Here is a 20,267-nt window from a genome sequence, read left to right on the forward strand (position 1 = left end):
CGAGGAAGGGTATTCCTCAAAAATGGAAATTGATGGCAAATGCAGATCTTGAACAAACACGGTATCCATTCTCCTTGGATTAAACTGAATCCTGGTCATTAGATAAGGAACATAGACCTGTTGCAAAATCATGAGACTTCACAGCAGACGAGTTGACCAGAAATGTGCGAACTGGCTGGGAAAGAGTCAGACACATATGAGGAAAAAGGATCTGCAAATTGTCTCCTTTACTGTTCTTCTTTATTCTTTATTCACTCAATTCAATTAAAGTTTTAGTTGCATGTGTAAGGGTTATTGTTCGGGTTAGATAGTGCAGTTCCACTGGAGAGTGACAGTATAGAGATTAGAAATTAGCATCAACATGTTGAGCTCCATGTGAAAAGAATTTAGTAACACAAATTTAGAAGAAACTCTTTAACTCAGTTAATGATAAAAAAGAAAATCTATTATTAATATGCAGCAATTGTCATAAGTTGCAGCTGGTACCTAAAAAAACAAAAGAGAAACATATTACATTACAATTACATACATTACCAATAATAAAAGTAGAAACAGCAAGTAGCTTGCTTTGGCCAAGGGACACCATCAGTTATATCGTCAGAAGTTTTGGGACTAACGACAGCTAAACCCACTCAGCCAATAAGTCTCAAACCATCAGAATCTTGTAATTGAATCAAATCTCATCTGCTCTCCTCTATTCTCACATCTACCTCACTCGAGAATCTTACCCAAGTTGTTATACTAAATACTAATAAATGTATAATTGGTCAATCTATGAGGTGGTTTCGTTTCAGCCAATCGACGTCTAAAGTGATGACCTAAAACACAACAAATCTACACTAACTATAACATTTTCTTCAAAAGTAGCATTACCTCTTCCGTCTTGTCTGTAGCTCCATTGTTTCATTGCCTCTCGAATATCTTGTCTCAGGAAGAAACTTTTACTGTTTCAACTTACTTCCATCCTCGAGAAAAGACCAGATATTAGTATCATTCTCAAACAATAGGACATTTCAACTTATGCAATGCTTGATTAAAACATGACCTTGTAAGACATAACGCAGCAACCCACTAGGGGTAGCTGTGAGCACATCTACACAAACTTCGAAGACACTTTTATGTAAGCTTTGAATTATGGAGAATAACCACAGCATCTAGTTAGAATTTTGCTCAGTTAAGAATAGAAAACGAACATTTTCAAAAGTTACTCGTTTTACACATTAATTCATTACACATTTTAGAATAAAAATCATTAATAAGCATATTAGAAAATTCACACTCTCACAATCCCTGATGACTATCCATGTTATCACATCAATCCATAATAAATTCAGTTATTATCATTAATTTCAACATTTTGTCTCATTCATTCTTAAATTATTTCTTTTTCTTCTTTTATTCCCTTTGTAAAATGTATTCATTTGTATTTCACAATTTCTTCTAGTCTTTTCCAATTTTCTTCTCTTTACACATTTTAACACTTTATATGTTCCCTAAATTCCAATTAAACAAAATACAATTATCGACACCCAAACTGTAGTTTCTGTTAGTTCTTTTAGGTCCTTACTATTAGTGTTTGTTACATTTTTAATCAACTCTTTAACTTTACCTGAAATATCAGGTATATAAGAACAACAATGATTAGAACCCAATAATTTACAAACTCCACCCTCTTTTGCCAAAAGAATGTCTAAAGCAAGGTGATTCTGAAGTGCCATAGCTCTTGTAGCAGCCAACTCTGTATCCAGAAGAATGAAAGCTCCAGGATATCTTGTCAACATGTTATCTACTATTGTAGACAACTTCTGAATCTTAATCGAATTTAGGACTACTCCCACTGAAGGAATTATAGCCCCAAATATGTCTCCCACAATGCTAGAAATCACTTCTCGCTTGTGACTCGTTTGAAATTTCATTGAATCAGGAATCTTACTCAAGTCTTCCAACTGATAGACTTTTGGAAAGACTATTCCCAAATAACATGTTCCATACCATCCTCTAGGAAGACGGTAACATGCATTTCTTCCACAAACATAATAAATCCAGGTTTTGGAGGATCCTATCCATTCATCATAAAATCCCACTTACTCCTAAACATAAAAACATTTCTACATTCACTCTTTCCAACAAACACTCTATCATTTTTACTCCAAGGTCTATGTATAAAAAGTTTTCCTATGTGCTCAGCGTCTATTTTTAGTTTTCCTTGTTTAGTAACGTCAGTATAAGCATTATCTATTCCAGGCTTTCTACTTATGATTCCCTTATCTATCTTTGCCTTTATCTCTCTTTTTCTGTCTTCTGTCTTCTGTATTATATAAGAACTTAGGGGGTCATCCGCCGCCCGCCAAAGTCCCGCCGTCAGAATACCGCTGCGCGGTCAGAAGACTGCCGCGGTTATTCTGAGTTTCCCGCTGGGCTGGCGGGCGACCGCCAGAAGGCCGCCCGCCAGCCCAGCGGGAAACCCCCTTCCATGAGGATGCCGGCTCCGAATGGAGCCGGCGGAGTGGAAGGGGTGCGACGGGTGCAGTTGCACCCGTCGCGATTTTCAGTGTCTGCTTGGCAGACACTGAAAATCTTGGTGGGGCCCTGTTAGGGGGCCCCTGGAGTGCCCATGCCATTGGCATGGCACTGCAGGGGCCCCCAGGGGCCCCGCGACACCCGTTACCGCCAGCCAGGTTCTGGCAGTCAAAACCGCCAGAACCAGGCTGGCAGTAAGGGGGTCGGAATCCCCATGGCGGCGCTGCCTGCAGTGCCGCCATGGAGGATTTCCATGGGCAGCGGGAAACCGGCGGGACACCGCCGGTTTCCCGCTTGTGACCGCGGCTGTACCGCCGCGGTCAGAATGCCCATGGGAGCACCGCCAGCCTGTTGGCGGTGCTCCCGCGGTCGTTGGCCCTGGCGGTCCATGACCGCCAGGGTCAGAATGACCCCCTTAGTTTCTACTGGTGTTGGTAAACAACTTAAATTGTTTCAATGAGCAAAAGCTGTACCAAAGGTTAAAGTAGGATCAAAGAAATCTCTCATAATTACTATGTTCTTTGGCTATTTTATTCAAATAATCTATGACAGGTACAAAGGACAATACCATGTCATAGTTTGAATAAAAATACTGGATATATTCTTGATTATAGAAATGCTTCAGCAAAAGACTGCAACTTATAGCATAAGTTGCAGGCAAGCTATGATAAGTAGTTCCTCCTTCCACTGAAGTCGGAATCTGTGTACAATCATTCGTGTACATACATAACAATCATCATAATCATGTAATAAGCGATGGAAAACGTTAAAAGAAAGTTCTTTCTCTTCGTGTAAGTATTTGACATCTATCCTAAATTTATCATTTGTTAGTGACTTATCAGCCAAATCTAAAGAACTTATTTTCATAGTCTGGTTGGCTCCATCCATCTCATAAACAGACACTCCTACGAACAACAATAAACATATTATCACACTCACTACTGCTAAACCAATACTAAACACTTTACAACAACTAATCCTACTGTTTTGGTTATGAAAGTTATTAATCTTTCTATATTCGTCTAATAAAAAAATAAAAAAAAAATTCTAAATTCAACAAAAATCACTCCTACTTTTTTTTATATATATATAATTCATTCTCTCTTGGAGAGTCCCTTTATCAAAATCAGTATAGCAGCTTGTCTAATCCAGTTACTTATTTGTCTTCTCCAGTAAGTATTATTATTTGTGTCCTCAGTATGAGTTTTCAAATTCAATTTTTCATTTCTCCACACCTAAATTTCTTTCTTGCAAATCTTCATGTTCCAAAGAAAGAATTTTCTCTGTCTCTGTCAAAGCAATAGCTAAAGAATTCTTCCTGCCAGTCACTTGTATTTAAAGATGCCCATTCAGGCCCAGCATATCTCCTGCTTGCAACTCATTTCCTGTTCGGTCATCTTCCACCTTCACTTTCTTCTCCACTAGTGTGTTCTCCTTCATGCAATTCTTTTTCCTCTTGAATCGGTGGGATTACATCAACTTTTCCGCTCTTTGCAACTTTCTCTGGCCAATTGTCTCCCTTCAATGTTTCTTTGGCAGTAATCTCAGTATTCAGTTTTCACTTGCCCGTGGACCTTTTTCTTCGGACGTTCCCACAATTGGTTCTGGAAGAGTATAATCCACTTGGGCGGGACTATCCTCAATTCCTTTCCCAATGAGGTCTGTCTTTTCTTCAGTTTGGTATGTCAAACCACCTGCTGCTGAGGTCACCTCCTCTGAGCAGATCTCTCTTCTTTTGATTCTTGTGCTTCACCCTCATTCGAGGACACCCTCCTCGGATTGAATTCAGTCTTATCTTTTTCTTCTAGGACTGATTCTTCTACTCCTTTCGCAGCTTGCTCAACTTCTTCACTACTCTGTTCTTTTTCATCTGTTATAGAAGTAGGTACATCTCTGTCATTCTCGACATTTTGCTCACTTTCTTTTTGTTTGTTTTCAATGTTTTCAGCTGTTGGCAATCTCAACAGTTCCTCTTCTCTTTCTGTTGGATCATGCACCTTTCTCATATGACTCACATGCACCCAATTCGGCAAACCTGCACACTTCACAGCAGTCGTCGTAGTGAGCACAATCTGATAAGGTCCCTTTCACTGTGGCTCAAGGCAAGACTTTCATACGTGTTTTCGTATAAGCACCCAGTCTCCTGCTCTCAAACGGTGACCTTGACCTTGCGTTTGTGAAGTGGTGGCAACTTCCGCCTGATGAGAAAAAGACCGAATCACATCAGCCAGACTTTTGCAGTAATCTAGCACCATATCATCTGTAATATTCACAAGTGCATTCGCAGGTATTGCTGGCAATCTCGTTGCTCTCCTCATCAAAATTTCATGTGAAGACAACTCAGTCTTCTTATCAGGAGTGCTTCTCATTGACGTTAGTACTAGAGGTAAAGCATCTGGCCATTTCAAATCTGTCGGTGCACACACTTTGGCCAATCGTGATTTTAATGTTCCATTAATCTTTTCTATAAGGCCTGAAGCTTCTTGGCGATAACTACAATGTAGTCTCTGATGAATGTTTAATGCCGGAAAAAGCTACTTTATCACCTCATTATTGAAATGTGTTACCCTATCTGATTCAATTGAAACTGGAAATCCAAAACGTGGAATTAGTTCTTGCAAAAGCAATTTAGCCACTGCAAGACTATCATTTCTCCTTGCTGGGTAAGCCTCAATTCAATAACTGAAAATACACACAATCACCAACACGTATTTCAAACCAGCACATGCAGGCATTTCAATGAAATCCATTTGCATTCTACTGAATGGACCTCCCGCCATACCTATGTGTCCCATGTTGAAAATTGTTCCTTTGCCGACATTCATCTGCTGGCAAATTATGCACCTATGGCAAACCAGCTCCGCCACTTGTCTGAATTTTTAATTGTACCAGAACTGTTTAAAACTTCTGATCATTGCATCTCTTCCTATGTGCGTTTGAACATGGTAGTACCTAGCCATTTGTGTTAACAAGCTGTTTGGCAAGACTACCTTTCCCTCTATTTTTACCCAGATTTCATCTTCCCTTTGTATGCATCAATGCCTAATCCAGTCCCTATGCTCCTCTTCTGGAACATTGTTCTGTATTGCTTTCAACTCATCTTATGTCTTCATTTTCAGACATAAATTCCCAATTTCCTTTGAATTAAATCCCATTCAGAGCACACAATATTGCAGCGTGATCTGCATAAGCATTTCCGAATGTTACATAATCTTGTCCTCTCTGGTGTGCACTGCATTTAACCACGGCAATTTTCTCAGGTTTCTGTACTGCTTGTAACAAATCATGTATTCTTTCCCCATTTATCACAGGTGAACCTGAAGAAGTCAGGAACCCTCTTTGTGACCAATTTTGCCCAAAGTCATGTACAATGCCAAATCCATATTGACTATCAGTGTAGATCGTCACTTTCATTTGATCTGATAATTGACATGCTCTAGTAAGAGCCACAGATTCTGAGACTTATGCAGATATTACTCCTTTAAGCCATGAAGCTTCTAATATGCCAGTAACTGTACACACTGCATATCCTGCACTTAAGGCACCTCTGTTGTCTCTTAAACAAGAACCATCAACAAAAAGAATTTGATCACTGTTTTCCAAACAAGTGTCTTTGATGTCGTCTCTTGGTTTGGTGCGTAAATCTGTCACTTCCAAACAATCATGTTCAACATCATCTAAGTTAGATAGATCTTACCCCTCATTTGGTAATAATGTTGCCGGGTTTAAGCACTGTGCAACTTTTTATTGTTACAATTGGTGCCCCAAGAATCACTGTTTCATATTGTGTCAGTCTTTCATTTGTCAGATATTGTGTTTTTGACCTGGTCAATAGAATTTCTATTGAATTAGGTACCATCACTGTCAGAGGATAACCCATCACAATATTTTCACTTTGAGTTATACTCTGTTCAACAGCTGCAACTGCTCTTACACATCTGGGTAAGGCTGCTGTAACATTATCCAAAGTAGCTGAAAAATATGCTACTGGACGATTGACACCACCATGTTTTTGTGTCAAAACAGACAAAGAACATCCATCTCTCTCATGACAAAACAATAAGAAAGGTTTTGTGTAATCAGGCATACCTAAAACTGGTGCTTGACACAAAGGCGGTCATTATGAACTTGGCGGTTCAGCCCGCCATGCCAGCAGTGGCGGCTAAAGCACTTTGCATGGGCAGTGCAGGGGCCCCTGGGCGGCGGGGTTTCCAGGAGGCTGGCGGTCGATGGAAAGACCGCCAGCCTGAACACGGCGGGAAATCCCGCCGTGTTCGTAATGACCGCCAAACTCTCTCTTAGCTCAGTAAAAGCTCTCACGCATTCCATCATTATTGGATCTGAAACATCCTCATGTGTCAATCTTTGCAATGGCTTTGAAGCGGCTGAAAAATTTGGGATCCACTGACGACAATATCCTACCGTTCCCAAAACATTCTCAACTCCTTTTGTGAACTTGGTATTTTCATTTTCATTATTGCCGCTACTCTCTCTCTGTAAATTCTACTTGACCCTTTCTCAAATAAATGTCCCCAATGTTTTCACTTCTTGCTGACAATACTGCAAGTTATCAGGAGAAACTTTATGACCATCGTCTCCCCGAACATTCATCAATGCAATCGTATCCTCTTTGCAGCCTTTCTTTGTCTTTGATGCAATCAACAAATCATCAATGTACTGTACTAAAGTCGATTGATAAGGCATTACCAATGACTCCAGGTTCTTTTCCAGAATCTGATTGAAAATCAATGGTGATTTTGAAAACACTTGAGGAATTCTACACCAACAGTAGACTCTGGTCAGAAATTTTAAACAATAGAGATATCTGCTGTCCTCATGTAGAGGTACTGAAAAGAAAGCTTGACACAAATCAATGACTGTGAACCATTCTGCATCACATGGAATCTGAAACATTATCACTGCTGGATTTGGTACAACTGGAGAACACTTTACCACTATGTCATTTATTTTTCTCAAATCCTGGACCAGACGTATTTTCCCATTCGGCTTTTTCAAACCCATTATTGGTGAATTAAATGGACTGCTCATCACTTCTTTCAAAACTCCTTGCTTCAAGAATTGTTCTATCAATGGTCTTATCCCCTCTATTATTTCATTTGTCATCGGGTATTGTGCAATTTGTGGAAACACCACATTCTCTTTCACCGCTACGTTGACTCCTTCAACTCCTTTATCAAACCAATGTCCTTTCCTGAAAAATCCCAAACTTTTGATCTAACTCTTTCCTGCAAATCGATCGGCAAATCTTTCTTTTCAAAGACTGGGAAGAAATTGATTAAGTCTTCCAAAGTGTGGTCTTCATTTGTCTCTTATTTGTCATCTACCTGATCATCCTCAACATCCAGTAAAGCTATTTCACAAGACATCATCCTTTTCCCATCATCACTATTGGTCTCAATTTAAATTCCTTTGATTGAACACATAATCGAACAATTTATCTTGCACAGTAAGTCTCTTCCCAATAATGATACTGGACTGGAATCACAAACAACAAAACTATGATAATCCCTAAACCTTCCGATTTTCACAAGAACTGGTTCTGTAAGGGCGTTAACCAAATGTTTGTTGCAACTCCTACTATCTGCACTGTCCTTTCTGAAACAGATGTGTCTGGAACCTCTATTATCCTCATGGTTGAGTGTGTCGCTCCTGTGTCAACCAAAAAATTTACCTCATGACCATGTACTTCACCCTGCACATAAGGACCTCTCTGATCCACTTCTAATGATGCGGCCATCATATACTCCCCCTCATCTGAACTATCCAACGGCCATTCAGAGTTTATTTCATTCTCACTGTGTAAAGGAAATTGTTCAACACTTTTAACACTTTTATCTTTACTCTGATTTGTGACTACTTGCGCCATCAGATCAAATGATTCCTGATCATTTGACTTACTTCTGGTTTCAACCCTTCAACAAATCTGAACTCCAAATAATTCATGCTCTCCTTTTCAATTGTTTCTACACCACTGAATTGTTTGGACGCCTTCAACAATGTTTCATAATACGCATGAACTGATTCCTTCCCTTCCTGTGATGTTCTATCTATGTGCTGCCAATCAACATTTTTCGGAGAAATTCTCGATTTCAGAAACTCAATTACTTTATAGTAATGTTTCATTACTTCAGGAGATGGCGCACCTGGTTTTAGATCCCTTTGCGGTTCACTCATCGGCCAATCAACACTTCTCTTGCATTCAATCCACAAATCCACAACAATGTCAAAAAGTATTCACGTCTTCCCACAGACACTTTGAAAGTTTTACAAACCTATCTGTCTGCTGGTACTACTCCATTGGTTTCTCTCTCAGTCTTGGGTATTCATTTGTAAAACTTATAATATCACTTCTATTCCAAGGTACATGTATAAAATTCCCTCCTGGTGTTTCTCTCATTGGTAAAAATTTTACTGCATCTCCCATCTGTGTTACATCATCTTTCTTTGGTCTTTCTCTGTTCCTGTCCCATCTGCTCTTCCAATTTTCCAATGCCCTCCAAATCTACACTTTCTCAAGTAATTCTTTAAGATATGTTCTCATTCCTGCAGATCTCATGTGAATAAAGTCTTCTTCCTCTAAATGTAACCTATAGCTTCTTTTCAGTGTTTTCATTTTTGTCAAATCAATGTCATAATCGTCTGCTACATCTTGTAACTGTTGATAAACTCTGTTTGCTTCCTTTGTAATGACTTTACATAGATATCTTAACTGTCCTTCGGTATAGGATTCAAGTCTATTGACTCCCATGGTACCTTCTAAAAGTTCACTCCCTTCCATGTTTAATCTCACCTTGTTTATTGTTTCTTCCTCTTTATCTTCTCTCCAGTAGTTTTGCATTGTTTAGGTCTTCCTGCCATTTTGTTATTTCTTGTGCACACAAACCTTTAAATGATACTTCATTGGCTTGTGCACCTGCACCTCGCTCTTGCCCTGAACTCGTACTTTGTTGTGGAGCCATTGATCCCAAATTCTCAACGGGTGACAAATCTATTAAAGAATTTGCCTTATTTAAACTTGGTCCTTGTCTACTCTGAACATTTATCAATGAATTCTCTCCACTATTGTCTACATGAACATATAATGGAATTACCGGACCCATCGTTAAAGGAACAGTATTTGCATCTGGATTAAAATCATTAATAAACATATTAGAAAATTCACACTTTCACAAGGGTCTCAAGGCGCTGAGGGGGCTCACAGGGGCACTGGTCACAGAGATGGCGCCTCCCTCAAGATGAGGCAGTGCTTAATTTGAGCAGGTGGTTTCCGGAACTCGGTACCAGCACTTAATTGTCAACACTGCCACTTATGACCGACAGTCTGCCCATATTTTTATGTATTTATTTTATTTATTTTAGAGAGTTTTTTATAGCACTGGCAAGACCCGAGGGTATCAGAGCGCTTTACAACAGTACAGGCAATCAAAAGAACATGTTCAAAGAAAACCTATACAGGAAGATTTCACATGAACATAGAAGATGGAGTGCAGGCAGTGGTGGGTGGGTGGGAATTCGAGTGAGCAATGACTCTTTTCTGAGATGTTGGCTGGTTTAGGAGGAATTCTTTTAGTTGCTTCTTGAAGATCTGGAGGGAGGAGTTCGATCTAATGTGGACTGTTATGGAGTTCCAGATTTTGGGGGCGTTGCTAGAAAAGTAGCATGTCCGGGTTTTTTCTTTCTGGGTTTTTGGGCGGGATGAGGAGAAAGGTATTTGAGCTTCTTAGTGTTCTTGTCTGACCTGCTTTCATGAGTATAGTGGCAAGGTATTCTGGTTTCCCAGTGTGTAGGGCTTTGTGAGTTAGACAGGCAGTTCTGAAATTGCAGCGGGCTTCGATTGGGAGCCATTTTAGTCTTTTCAAGGCGGGGGAGATGTGGTCATATTTTTTAATTCCAGTCACCATTCTGGCAGATGCATGGAGGGCAATCTGGGATTTAGCTGTGCCGGTGAGGATGGAGATCCCGTAGTCTAGTCTGGAGAGCACAAGTGCATGTGTGGCCTGTTTTAGGTCATCTGGGGGTATGAATGGTTTGATTTTGTTCAGCAGTTTTAGGCTGTGGAAAGCATTATTTGCGTTATTCCTTATATGGTCCTGCATAGTCAAGTTGGTATCCAGAGTGATTCCAAGCGACTTGACTCTTTTTGTTGGGGTAAGATTGCTTTTGAAAGCGTCAATGGATTTTAGCCATTCTTGCATCTGGGGGAGCTGATTCATTTTTGATATGAGAAGTATTTCCGTCTTATCCTGGTCGAATTTCAGGTGGTTGTTGGATAGCCAAAACTGAGCTTCTTTAAGGGTGGCATTCAGTCGGTGTATGTCCTCTATACGGGATATTTCCATGTAAAGTTAAGTGTCGCCAGCGTATAGGTGGAAGGGGATGTTGGCTGGGTTGAGAATGGCAGTGAGCGGGTCCTTGTAGATGTTGAAGAGTGTGGGTGAGAGGACAGGTCCTTGTGGAACCCCTCTGGTGATTATTGAAGTGGCCGAGGTCCTGTTATTTATTTTTACTTGCTGCGTTCGGTTCTGTAGGAAGGAAGAGAACCAGCTTAGGACTGCACCTTCCATGCCAATTCTCTTTTGGAGGAAGTCCCGTAGCAGTTTGTGGTCAACAGTGTCGAAGGCCGCCAATAGGTCTAGGAGAATCAGCAGGCAGCATCTGTCAGAATCAAGGGAGTTGCGAAGGTCATCTACTATGTTTAGAATAGCTGTTTCTGTGCTACAACCTTTTCTGAACCCAGTTGGAGAGGGTTAAGAAGGTTGTTGTTACCTATGTGTTGGACTAGTTGATAGAGAACACATCTCTCTAAAGTTTTGGCAAGGAAGGGTAGGTTGGAGACTGGTCTGTAGTTGTTAAAGTTGTTCGGGTCTGCATCTGGTTTCTTTAGCATTGGTGTGATTTGACACAGCTTGAGGCAGTCAGGAATCACGCCGGTTTTCAGCGAGCTGTTGATGATCTTGGTCCAGATGGGGGTAAGGGTCTGGTTGAGTTTTTTTGCCAGGGAGGTTGGGAGGCAGTCTGCCAGGTGAGAGGATGTTTTGGAGGTGGACAGTAGTTTGGAAATATCCATTTCCAGGAGTGGGTTGAAGGTCTCCCAGCTTCTGGGAGTTGACGTTTGTTTGTGGGTAGGATGACACCCATCTATTCTTATTGGAGGGTTGGGAGCCGGGGAGTTAAAGGTGAGTGAGCAGTGATTATTGTTGTCTTTACTTGGAGATATAATCTCCGTAGTTGGTAGAGTATCCGTTTCTAGGGAGAGCTCAATCTTGGTGATTTTATCGTTGAAGAAGTTAGCAAAGTTGTCACAGCGGTCTTCGGTAGTTAGTGGGAGGTTTTGGGGGGGTTTGGAAGTTTGTTGCTTGATGATGTAGAAAAGCTCCTTTGGGCGGTTTTTGGCTCTATCTAGTGCATTGCGGAAGAATGTTTTTTTTTTTAGTTATGTGTTTTTTTTAGTTTTTGCGTTCTCTCCTGAGTTGTTCGAGGTGCGCTGTGGATGGGTCAGATCTCCAAAGTCTTTCAGCAGCTCTCAGTTGTCTTCTTTCCGAATTAAGATCATTATTAAACCAGGCTCTAGAAGGTGTGTTTCTCACTCTTTTCAGTTTCATAGGGGCTAATTGGTCTAGTATACAGGTAATAGTTGTGTTGTACTGGGTAATTAGCTCAGTAGTTGAGAGGTTGACAGATGGGGGCGGTAGAAGTGAGCTGATTCTTTCTTCTAGGGTTGTTAATGGAATTTGATGAATGTTATTTTCCATTGGAGCGACTTTTGCATGTGGTTTGTGTGCTTGGGAGTTTTATTAAGATGGAATAGAATAATGTGATGATCTGACCAGTCGACAGGGAGAATGTCATCAATCGTGAGTGAATCTTTCAGACCTATTATAGCATTGATGCTGGTTCTCTACTTTCGAGATAAGCACAACAACAGTTGTTCATCAATTCAATACACATCAAAAGTGACTAATACTTGCTGCCCAAGCATTTTTTAAAGATTTGGGGGCCTTTAAAAGTCTAAATTGTCACACTTGTATGAGTGTGATGCTTAGCAGTTGCATTGGAACTGTCGTTGGCATCACTGGCAGGAGCAACCGGTTATGCAAGCTTCAGTGGCTCTCTGCCGAGCGTCCTGGTACTCATTTATTTCCAAATAAGCATTGAGATGTGGATATGTCTGGTGCATGCATGGCTTTCATGAAAACATGTTCTAGAATGAAGGGCTTTGTTTCGTGGCGTGGCGTTAGCTGTCTTGTGTGCAAGCTATTTACTTGTTACATTTCTTTATGTATTCCATTGATTGCTGTAATGTTGCATAGCTTTATGAGTTTTTACAGTTGTAGATCACTGTATGACCCGTCTAGCATCAAAATAGTGGAGTTAGCGCCATGTTTAGGATACGCAAAACCACCTTGCGTCAATGAGATGCAAGGCAGGCGTTCCCGTCCTAAACACAATGCTCACCCCCTACTGCCATATTTACCTCGAGGCACAGAAACGATGTGTAAAGAGGAGGCGGACCTTAATAATAGTGCTAAGCCCGCTTAGCACCATTATTTAATGCCTGGGTCAGACTAGGCGTTAGGGTGCAGGTAGGCCCATTTCCATGATCGAACACCATGGAATGGGCACAAAGATGCCCACTCCAAGCCCCAGGAACACCACCACCCACACCACAGGGACACTATAGGAGGGGGACCCCATCCCAGGTAAGTGTAGGTAAGCATGATTTTATTTGTTTTGTAAGTACCATTGTGGGTCCCTTACATGGCCCCCTGCCTGGCACTGGGTAATTTGGGCTTGCCCAGGGGACAGTAGTCCCCTGTGGTGCACATTGGGGCGGTGGTAATGACTCCTGTCTACAGTTAGACGCAAGGATGGTTAGCTGCATATTTTTTGCTGCTAACCACCCTAACGTTATTTCAGACCAACTGGCGCCAGTTTCCCCTACGACCAGCTAACATCTTTTTTTTTTAGACGCTAGCCATTCCTTAGTGCCAGCTTGCGTCATTTAATAAATATGACGCAAGATGGCTCTAAGGAATGGCGTTAGCCAACGTTAAGAAAAATGACATAAAACTCCGTTAGCGTAGTTGTGCGTCATTTTTCATAAATATCAGCCTACATGTTTTCAGACCAACTAGAGGAATATTTTTCACATTGCCCTTTAAGCATTCATTGATACCTTTCTTCTACAGTTCACTACGCCTACTCATCATGCATCTACCTAACCCACTGCTTGAGCTCATTCCTCACCCCCTTCGCCTTTTTTTGATCATTGTTTTTTGGAGGGGACCGCAGCACTCACTATTAATTTGATCAATGTTGATCAAGCTAATGAGAGGTCATCAACAATGCAATTTAACATGTCATGAGTGATGTAATATGTGAGGTTATAAGCCGTGCATGATGGGGGTGCAAGTTATACTTAGTTGACGAAACTTTAGCTTATTTCAGTGGTTTGGGGGTTTTAATGCTACTTCCTGTCTCATTTCTACATGTAAATATAACGTCACTTTAGTGAATTTATAGGGGGTGTTTTGTGTGAATTTAGGTCTTTGCACCTAATCTAGCTGTAATGTCACTCTTAACATTAGTTTTTTCCTTACATTTCAGGGTTTTTATGATATTGTAAACTGGTCCAGCTCCTTACTATGCACAGAAGGCTGTCCCCACTTCACAGAAAGTTTGTTTAAGAAAACATTATTGTTTTAAAATTAGGGAACAGTTAATCTACCGAGAAGATGGGTAGGGTGAGATTTGGTAAGTGGATGCTGTACTTTGCAGATGTCTCACTGTTTACCTATTTTAGCCCCTTTAAAAATACATCAAGCCTATTAAAACACAGAATTCCCCTCCCATTTTTAACTCACTGATTTTATACCAGTATTAGCATCTCAGTGTTCATTGCTGGCACTCAAAGGGGTACAGTGAGCACATAAACAAATAGCAAGAAACATGCCTCTTGACATTGGCAGGCTACCTGTTTAGATTTATACTTCATATGTGTTGCGGTTAGCAGCTCATCTGTTACGCGTGTATAAGGTTGCGAGGGAGCTGGAGACCCTATCGGCGTTCATGAGAGTAGCATTGCTGGTAAAATCTGACAAATACCCATTAAGTGTTAGATCACACAGGCTGCTATCCCTCTTAACTCTTGATGATAAAGTACTGGGAAAAGTGTTGCCGAACTGCCTGATACCAAGAACGCAATCTATCTTGGACCCAGATCAAAACAGGTTCATTCCACCCAGTAGCACCTTTCTAAATATACACAGATTATTCAGTATCATGAATATGGTTAGATGATGTGACAGTGGCACATGGATGACCTCACCTGACATGGAGAAGGTGTCCAACACCTTGCAATGGCCCTATATTTAATAGTGTTCCTCCTCAAGATAGGGGTGGGTCCAATGTATTTGAGATGGGTACAATTATTGTACTCACAGCCATTAACAAGAGTCTGCACTCACAGAACAATCTTTGTATCCATCTCAATTAAAAGGAGCATGAGGCAAGGGAGCTTGCTGTCTCCTAACATATTTGCACTGTCGATGAGCCTACTGGCATGCCTACTGCTTACCAAAGGACTGGATTCAGATGTGTATATGGATTGAGGTGGCGTATTAAAACATATGTCGACAAATCATTGATTTTATTGTGTGACAATAGTCCTGTGCTGGACTTCCTGATTAACGTGCTGGAATGGTTCAGAGTGATGTCCAGATTAAAGATAAACTGGGATAAATCCTGTGTATTTCCCTTGCACAAAATGGCAGATATCCAGAGACAACTGCTTGCTGCTACAGCCTTGAACTGGAAATACAATGTTGTTAGTTTTCTGGGAGTGAATGTCTACCACTCCGAGAAAGACCTGGTGGGTGGAAATTTGGGATGGTCATTGACATTCATAGGGCAATCACTTCTGGTTTGGTCCTTGCTCACTCTGTACCCGATGGGCAGGGTTGCAATATTGAAAATGTTGGTGCTCTCTTGGCTGCTTTATTTCCTTCTGGCACTCAGGTGGTACTGTGAAAAAGCTTTTCCAGGGAACTACAATTGCTACTCACAACTCTGATATGTGGAACAGGGAGTCACATAATGACAATTGTGAAATTATACACCCCTTTGACAGAGGGTGGAGTGGCAACACAGCTGCAATGGTCGATGTGCTGGCTCAGCGCTGGGTGCAACCTTGAATCAGATGACATACAAACAAGGTTAGGGATTGTCCCTATATAGCAGTGGTTATTGGGACTGAAATTGGGCAAATACAGGAATGATATGTTGGTACAGGTGGCATATAAGTGTTGAAAGGCAAATGTGCAGCCTAGAACCTATCAGATGCCATATGTCCCAGAGCTGCCATTGTGGGTTATGCCAGGTTGCAGTGGGCTTTGGAGGGTCCTTCGATGGAGTCAGGCCTCATATTATTTGGGGCCTTGTTTACTGATAAGGTATTAAAGTCATTTCCGAATCTCACTGAACTGTATGACCTGGGCCCGGTAACTTTTTGTTGCACTCCACACTCACTCATCAGCTGCCACTCCCATGAGCTACTAATCAGGTGGGAACGAAGATCTCCCCAGTATTACAAGTGCTCCTGAGACACGACTCCCACAGACAAGTGATTATGCATTTCACTACATAACACAGCGCTCGGTTTACAGAGCCTGATGGTGTGAGGCCCATCTGAATCGAGAATGGTCTGCGAAAGAAGACTCAGTGCTTGAGTAACATTTAAGGCCTTCCAGGGATGCCACACTGAAATACTCCCAATTCACTTATTTATACGTCATGACGTGTTTGACTGCTAAAATAATAGGACCTATGGCACCATAGATCAATGAACACATGTCCCAGGTGTATGGAGGAGGAGGCACGATTTTTTCATATGGTATGGCAATGCCATGTGGTGGAACATTTCTGGGATGAGGTGTAGATCTGTATAATGTTTCTGAGAAAACAGTCCCAAGGGAAGCTTCCTTATTTCTGGAAGGACAACCAACCTCTAGTAAAAGGGGAAGAAGTAGATGCAGAGGAACTTGAGTTTGCTAATCTGTGGTCATACCTGAGGCTTCCTTTGTGTCTTTGACTGTTCCCCAACACTCCACCCCTTATTTATCCTACTCCCTCATCTCTGTTCTCTACCCTTCATTAAATATGATGGCACCTGAACCATAAGTGCAGGATGAACATGCTGTGATCCTATCTGACAGCCAAGTTATACAATTTTATGTATTTCTATGGTTGACTCTCACCCTACATGATGTGTACACAACAGTGAAGATATGCAGGGCTATGGAAGGGGATATAATTGACAGTCATAGGTTAGCTTTACCTATAATGTAGTAGATCACGTACTGTACCCAAACCCAGCATATTGAATTTAAATGCCTGTCATAATGTTTACAACACTTTCTGAAAAGGTCAATAAAGAAGTGTACAAAAAAGTCAAATCCAGAGGAAGAAAAATCTCTATACTCATTTACTTCAGCTTGTTCCTCAGAAAAAAACCTTTAAATTCACTGGCTTTAATTCATAAAAAATGGTATCAGTTCCCCCCTTTTTTCTTCAATACAAAATGTTAGTGCTGTGGTTGTTCATTAGAACTCTGTGGTGAATCTGCAGTTGATCACTAGGGAGTTAACAGACAGACTGATGCTGGTGTTAGAAGTACACGTTTCACTCATCTTGTCAGAATGTTTTACTGACATGGATGAGGAAGCATAGCACTCATACAAAGTGTCCCCTGAATTTAGCTTTCTGGAGCACTAAAAATACTTTCTGTGGCAAAAAGAAACCACTAATTTTGTTCATTTACAGTAGTACACTCTGCAGGAAATGCTTGCTTTCATGTTTACAGCTTTGATTCCATCAAGATGGCGTTCAGGTATGCCACACACTTGTGGTAAATACAAAATGTTAGCACCCGAGTTGTCCATTAGAACACTGTGGTGAAGTTGCAGTGGAACATTAGGAAATCAAATGACAGGCTGCTGCTGGTGTTGGAAGTACTTGTTTCTCTCAGCATTGCAGGTCTTTCTTTCTGAAATTGTGTGAGAATAAGTGGAAAATGTGTCCTCATATTATCTTTTCGTAGAGCACTAACTATAATTTCTATGACAAAAGAACCCCCTCACTTTGTCTATTTAGAGCAGTATCATTTATATCAAATGCTTTCAGTTTTGTAGATTTGATCCCATTTGGTGACGTTCAGGGGTGCCAAATTGTTGCCAGAAATTAAGAATTTTAGCTCCATACTTGTTAATTATAATACAGTGGTGAAGCTGCAGTAGAACGCTGGAGAATCAACTGACTGGCTGCTGGTGTTGAAATTACATTTTTCACTCCGCATGCCAGATTTGTTTCTGACATTAATAAAGTAGATTGTTAGACCTGGCATCCTTGGCCTGGTTTCCTCTGACTTTTTGCCTTTTTGCTGACCTCGTTTTTGCTGTTCTTTAGGACTCTGGGCTCTTTACCACTGCTAACCAGTGCTAAAGTGCATGCCATGCACTCTCTGCTTAAAACATGGTAACATTATCTTATCAACCCAGGGCCTGTAAATTAAATACTACTAGTGGGCCTGTAAATTAAATGCTACCAGTGGGCCTGGAGCACTGATTTTGCTGCCTACTCAGGCATCCCTTCAACATGTCTCAGGCCTCTCATTGCAGAGACTGTGTGTGCAATCTTGAGCTGCCAAGTAGACCTTGCAAGGTAACTCTCTTGCCAAGCCCAAACCTTCCTTTTTAGGTCGAGCATAGCAGCACGTAAGCTCTGCTTTTCTGACTTGTTGGTGTGTATCTGGGCTTTTAACCAAGTCCACCGCATGGCCATCACTATCACTGTTTCATGGGCTTGCCTTTCAAAAATCCTTTGTTTTCATTGGTAACTGCTTTACGTTCGTCCCTCCTTAGGGCGGTTTTGTTACCGCCTTGGCCATCGACCTTGAAACATGGATAATTGCATTTTTGTCGATAATTGTGTCTCTCTATTTGCGCTCACTGCAGCTCTTTGAATCGGCTTGCCTCGAGCAAAGGCGAGATCCATTGCATTGCAAATGCTTGTTAATACATATGTCACCTTAGAACACACCACTGGTCTTAAAATTAGTATGGTACCACCGACAAATGCTTTATATTGTGACTAAATTCTTTTATCACCCTTTATATGTGTACTTTTTTGTGATCTTCAAAAACAGGCTCTAACTATAGAGCATTTTAATTGGGCAAGTATCCCTGGGTCCCAAGCTCCTGGGGGTCAGGAAGTAGTTGTTTAATTTATTTTCAGAACACAAGGACTATATCCAGGAGCCTTGTAATTTCTGCTACAACATAGTGTCCACATTATGACCAGCCAAACAGGATTAACCAATCATCCCTTTTAAAGTGGCCTATCAAAGCTTATCTGGATATCAACGGTCCAGATAGCAGTAACTTTTTCTGGAGGTTAATCCCTTCATGCCCAACCCTAACACTTCTTTAAGTTCAAATTTGTCAACAACTATGGAACAGATTTACACTAAGGTAAGTTCTAAATTTGTGCCAACTCTGCTGTAATACCAGAGAGCAAACGTTCCTGTGGGAATTAAAAATGAGAAATGTAGCTTTGCAACTCCCCTACCCTTTTTCTTGACCTCCACTTGATGTCCTGTCCGCTGAAATTTAAATACATTTGGTACAATGGGATTTAGATTTCGACACATGGAACATCTGTTACAGTTGTGACTGAGTAACCTGTCAGCCAAATTCTAAATCAGGCCCTTAGTTATTAAATTTTCTAAGAAAACGTGAAAGCTGTCTCATAACTGCTGAGCTTTTATTTGATATCAGTATTAGACAGAGTAATTCATTTTCTTACAATATTGTTCACCTCGACAAACCTCAATTGTAAAATGTTGTTGATCCCAGAATCCATTATTTTAGGTGTACCTTCAGGGCTCTTGAGATACAGGCAATTAGCCTACCCATAATACTGTTTCATGCAAGGATTTAATTACAGAGTTATTTTATTCTCAGGTTTCCTAGAAATGGATTATATACATAAGTGGTTGTTTGCCAATCAATATCACCAAACGGATTCCTTAGAGAAGCTCCATTTCATGGTAGAAACCCTAGATTGACAGCTCTGCCAATCCCAGTAGGTATTAACTAAATCTTTGGCTATGGAATGGACAATTACTTGCTGGTCAGTAAACTGATCATGATGTAAAATAAACTTCCATTATTTTCCTAGTGATGCATTGACTAGTAAGGCACTGTTCTGCTAACTGAATGCTCACAAAGATATTTGCAAAACAACATTGTATTTTAACAACAGCCCAATAGGTTTGGTTCATAATATTTCATTGTGATGGTTTGACCAATCTAAAAAACTTCCCAATTCTACGTGGAAAAATCAAGGGAAGTGAGTAACTGTCGGTTGACCAATTAGAACTGAGTATGATCTGTACAGCAATCAATTATACGTCTGTGTGAATGTAATTGACATAACCATGCTTCAACAATTATATTTAGTAAGAGAATCACGAAGTCCGACCCTTCAGCACAATTGAATTGCAAAGGATTGTCTGCTTTGAGAAGTTGAACTCAATGGCTTACCGTTTTTTTGTTGTTTTTGCTTAGGGCTCTACAAAGGAAACTGCTTCAGGATCAACCACTTTCCAGAGGACAATGACTACGACCATGACAGTTCAGAATATATCCTACGTAAGTAGCTGCATTACT

At 40.8% G+C, this 20,267-nt stretch overlaps 1 protein-coding gene across 1 annotated transcript in view; it reads left to right on the forward strand.

Annotated features, from left to right (window-relative positions):
• CACNG4 (calcium voltage-gated channel auxiliary subunit gamma 4) overlaps positions 1 to 20,267 on the forward strand; it is a 575,352-nt gene that overhangs the window by 317,782 nt on the left and 237,303 nt on the right. Inside the window, exon 2 of the mRNA XM_069199890.1 lies at positions 20,166 to 20,249. Coding sequence (XP_069055991.1) covers positions 20,166 to 20,249 — 84 coding nt within the window. The remainder of the gene's footprint in view (positions 1 to 20,165; positions 20,250 to 20,267) is intronic.

Source organism: Pleurodeles waltl, chromosome 7, assembly GCF_031143425.1.
Source record: "Pleurodeles waltl isolate 20211129_DDA chromosome 7, aPleWal1.hap1.20221129, whole genome shotgun sequence".
NCBI classification, from domain to species: Eukaryota; Metazoa; Chordata; class Amphibia; order Caudata; family Salamandridae; genus Pleurodeles; species Pleurodeles waltl.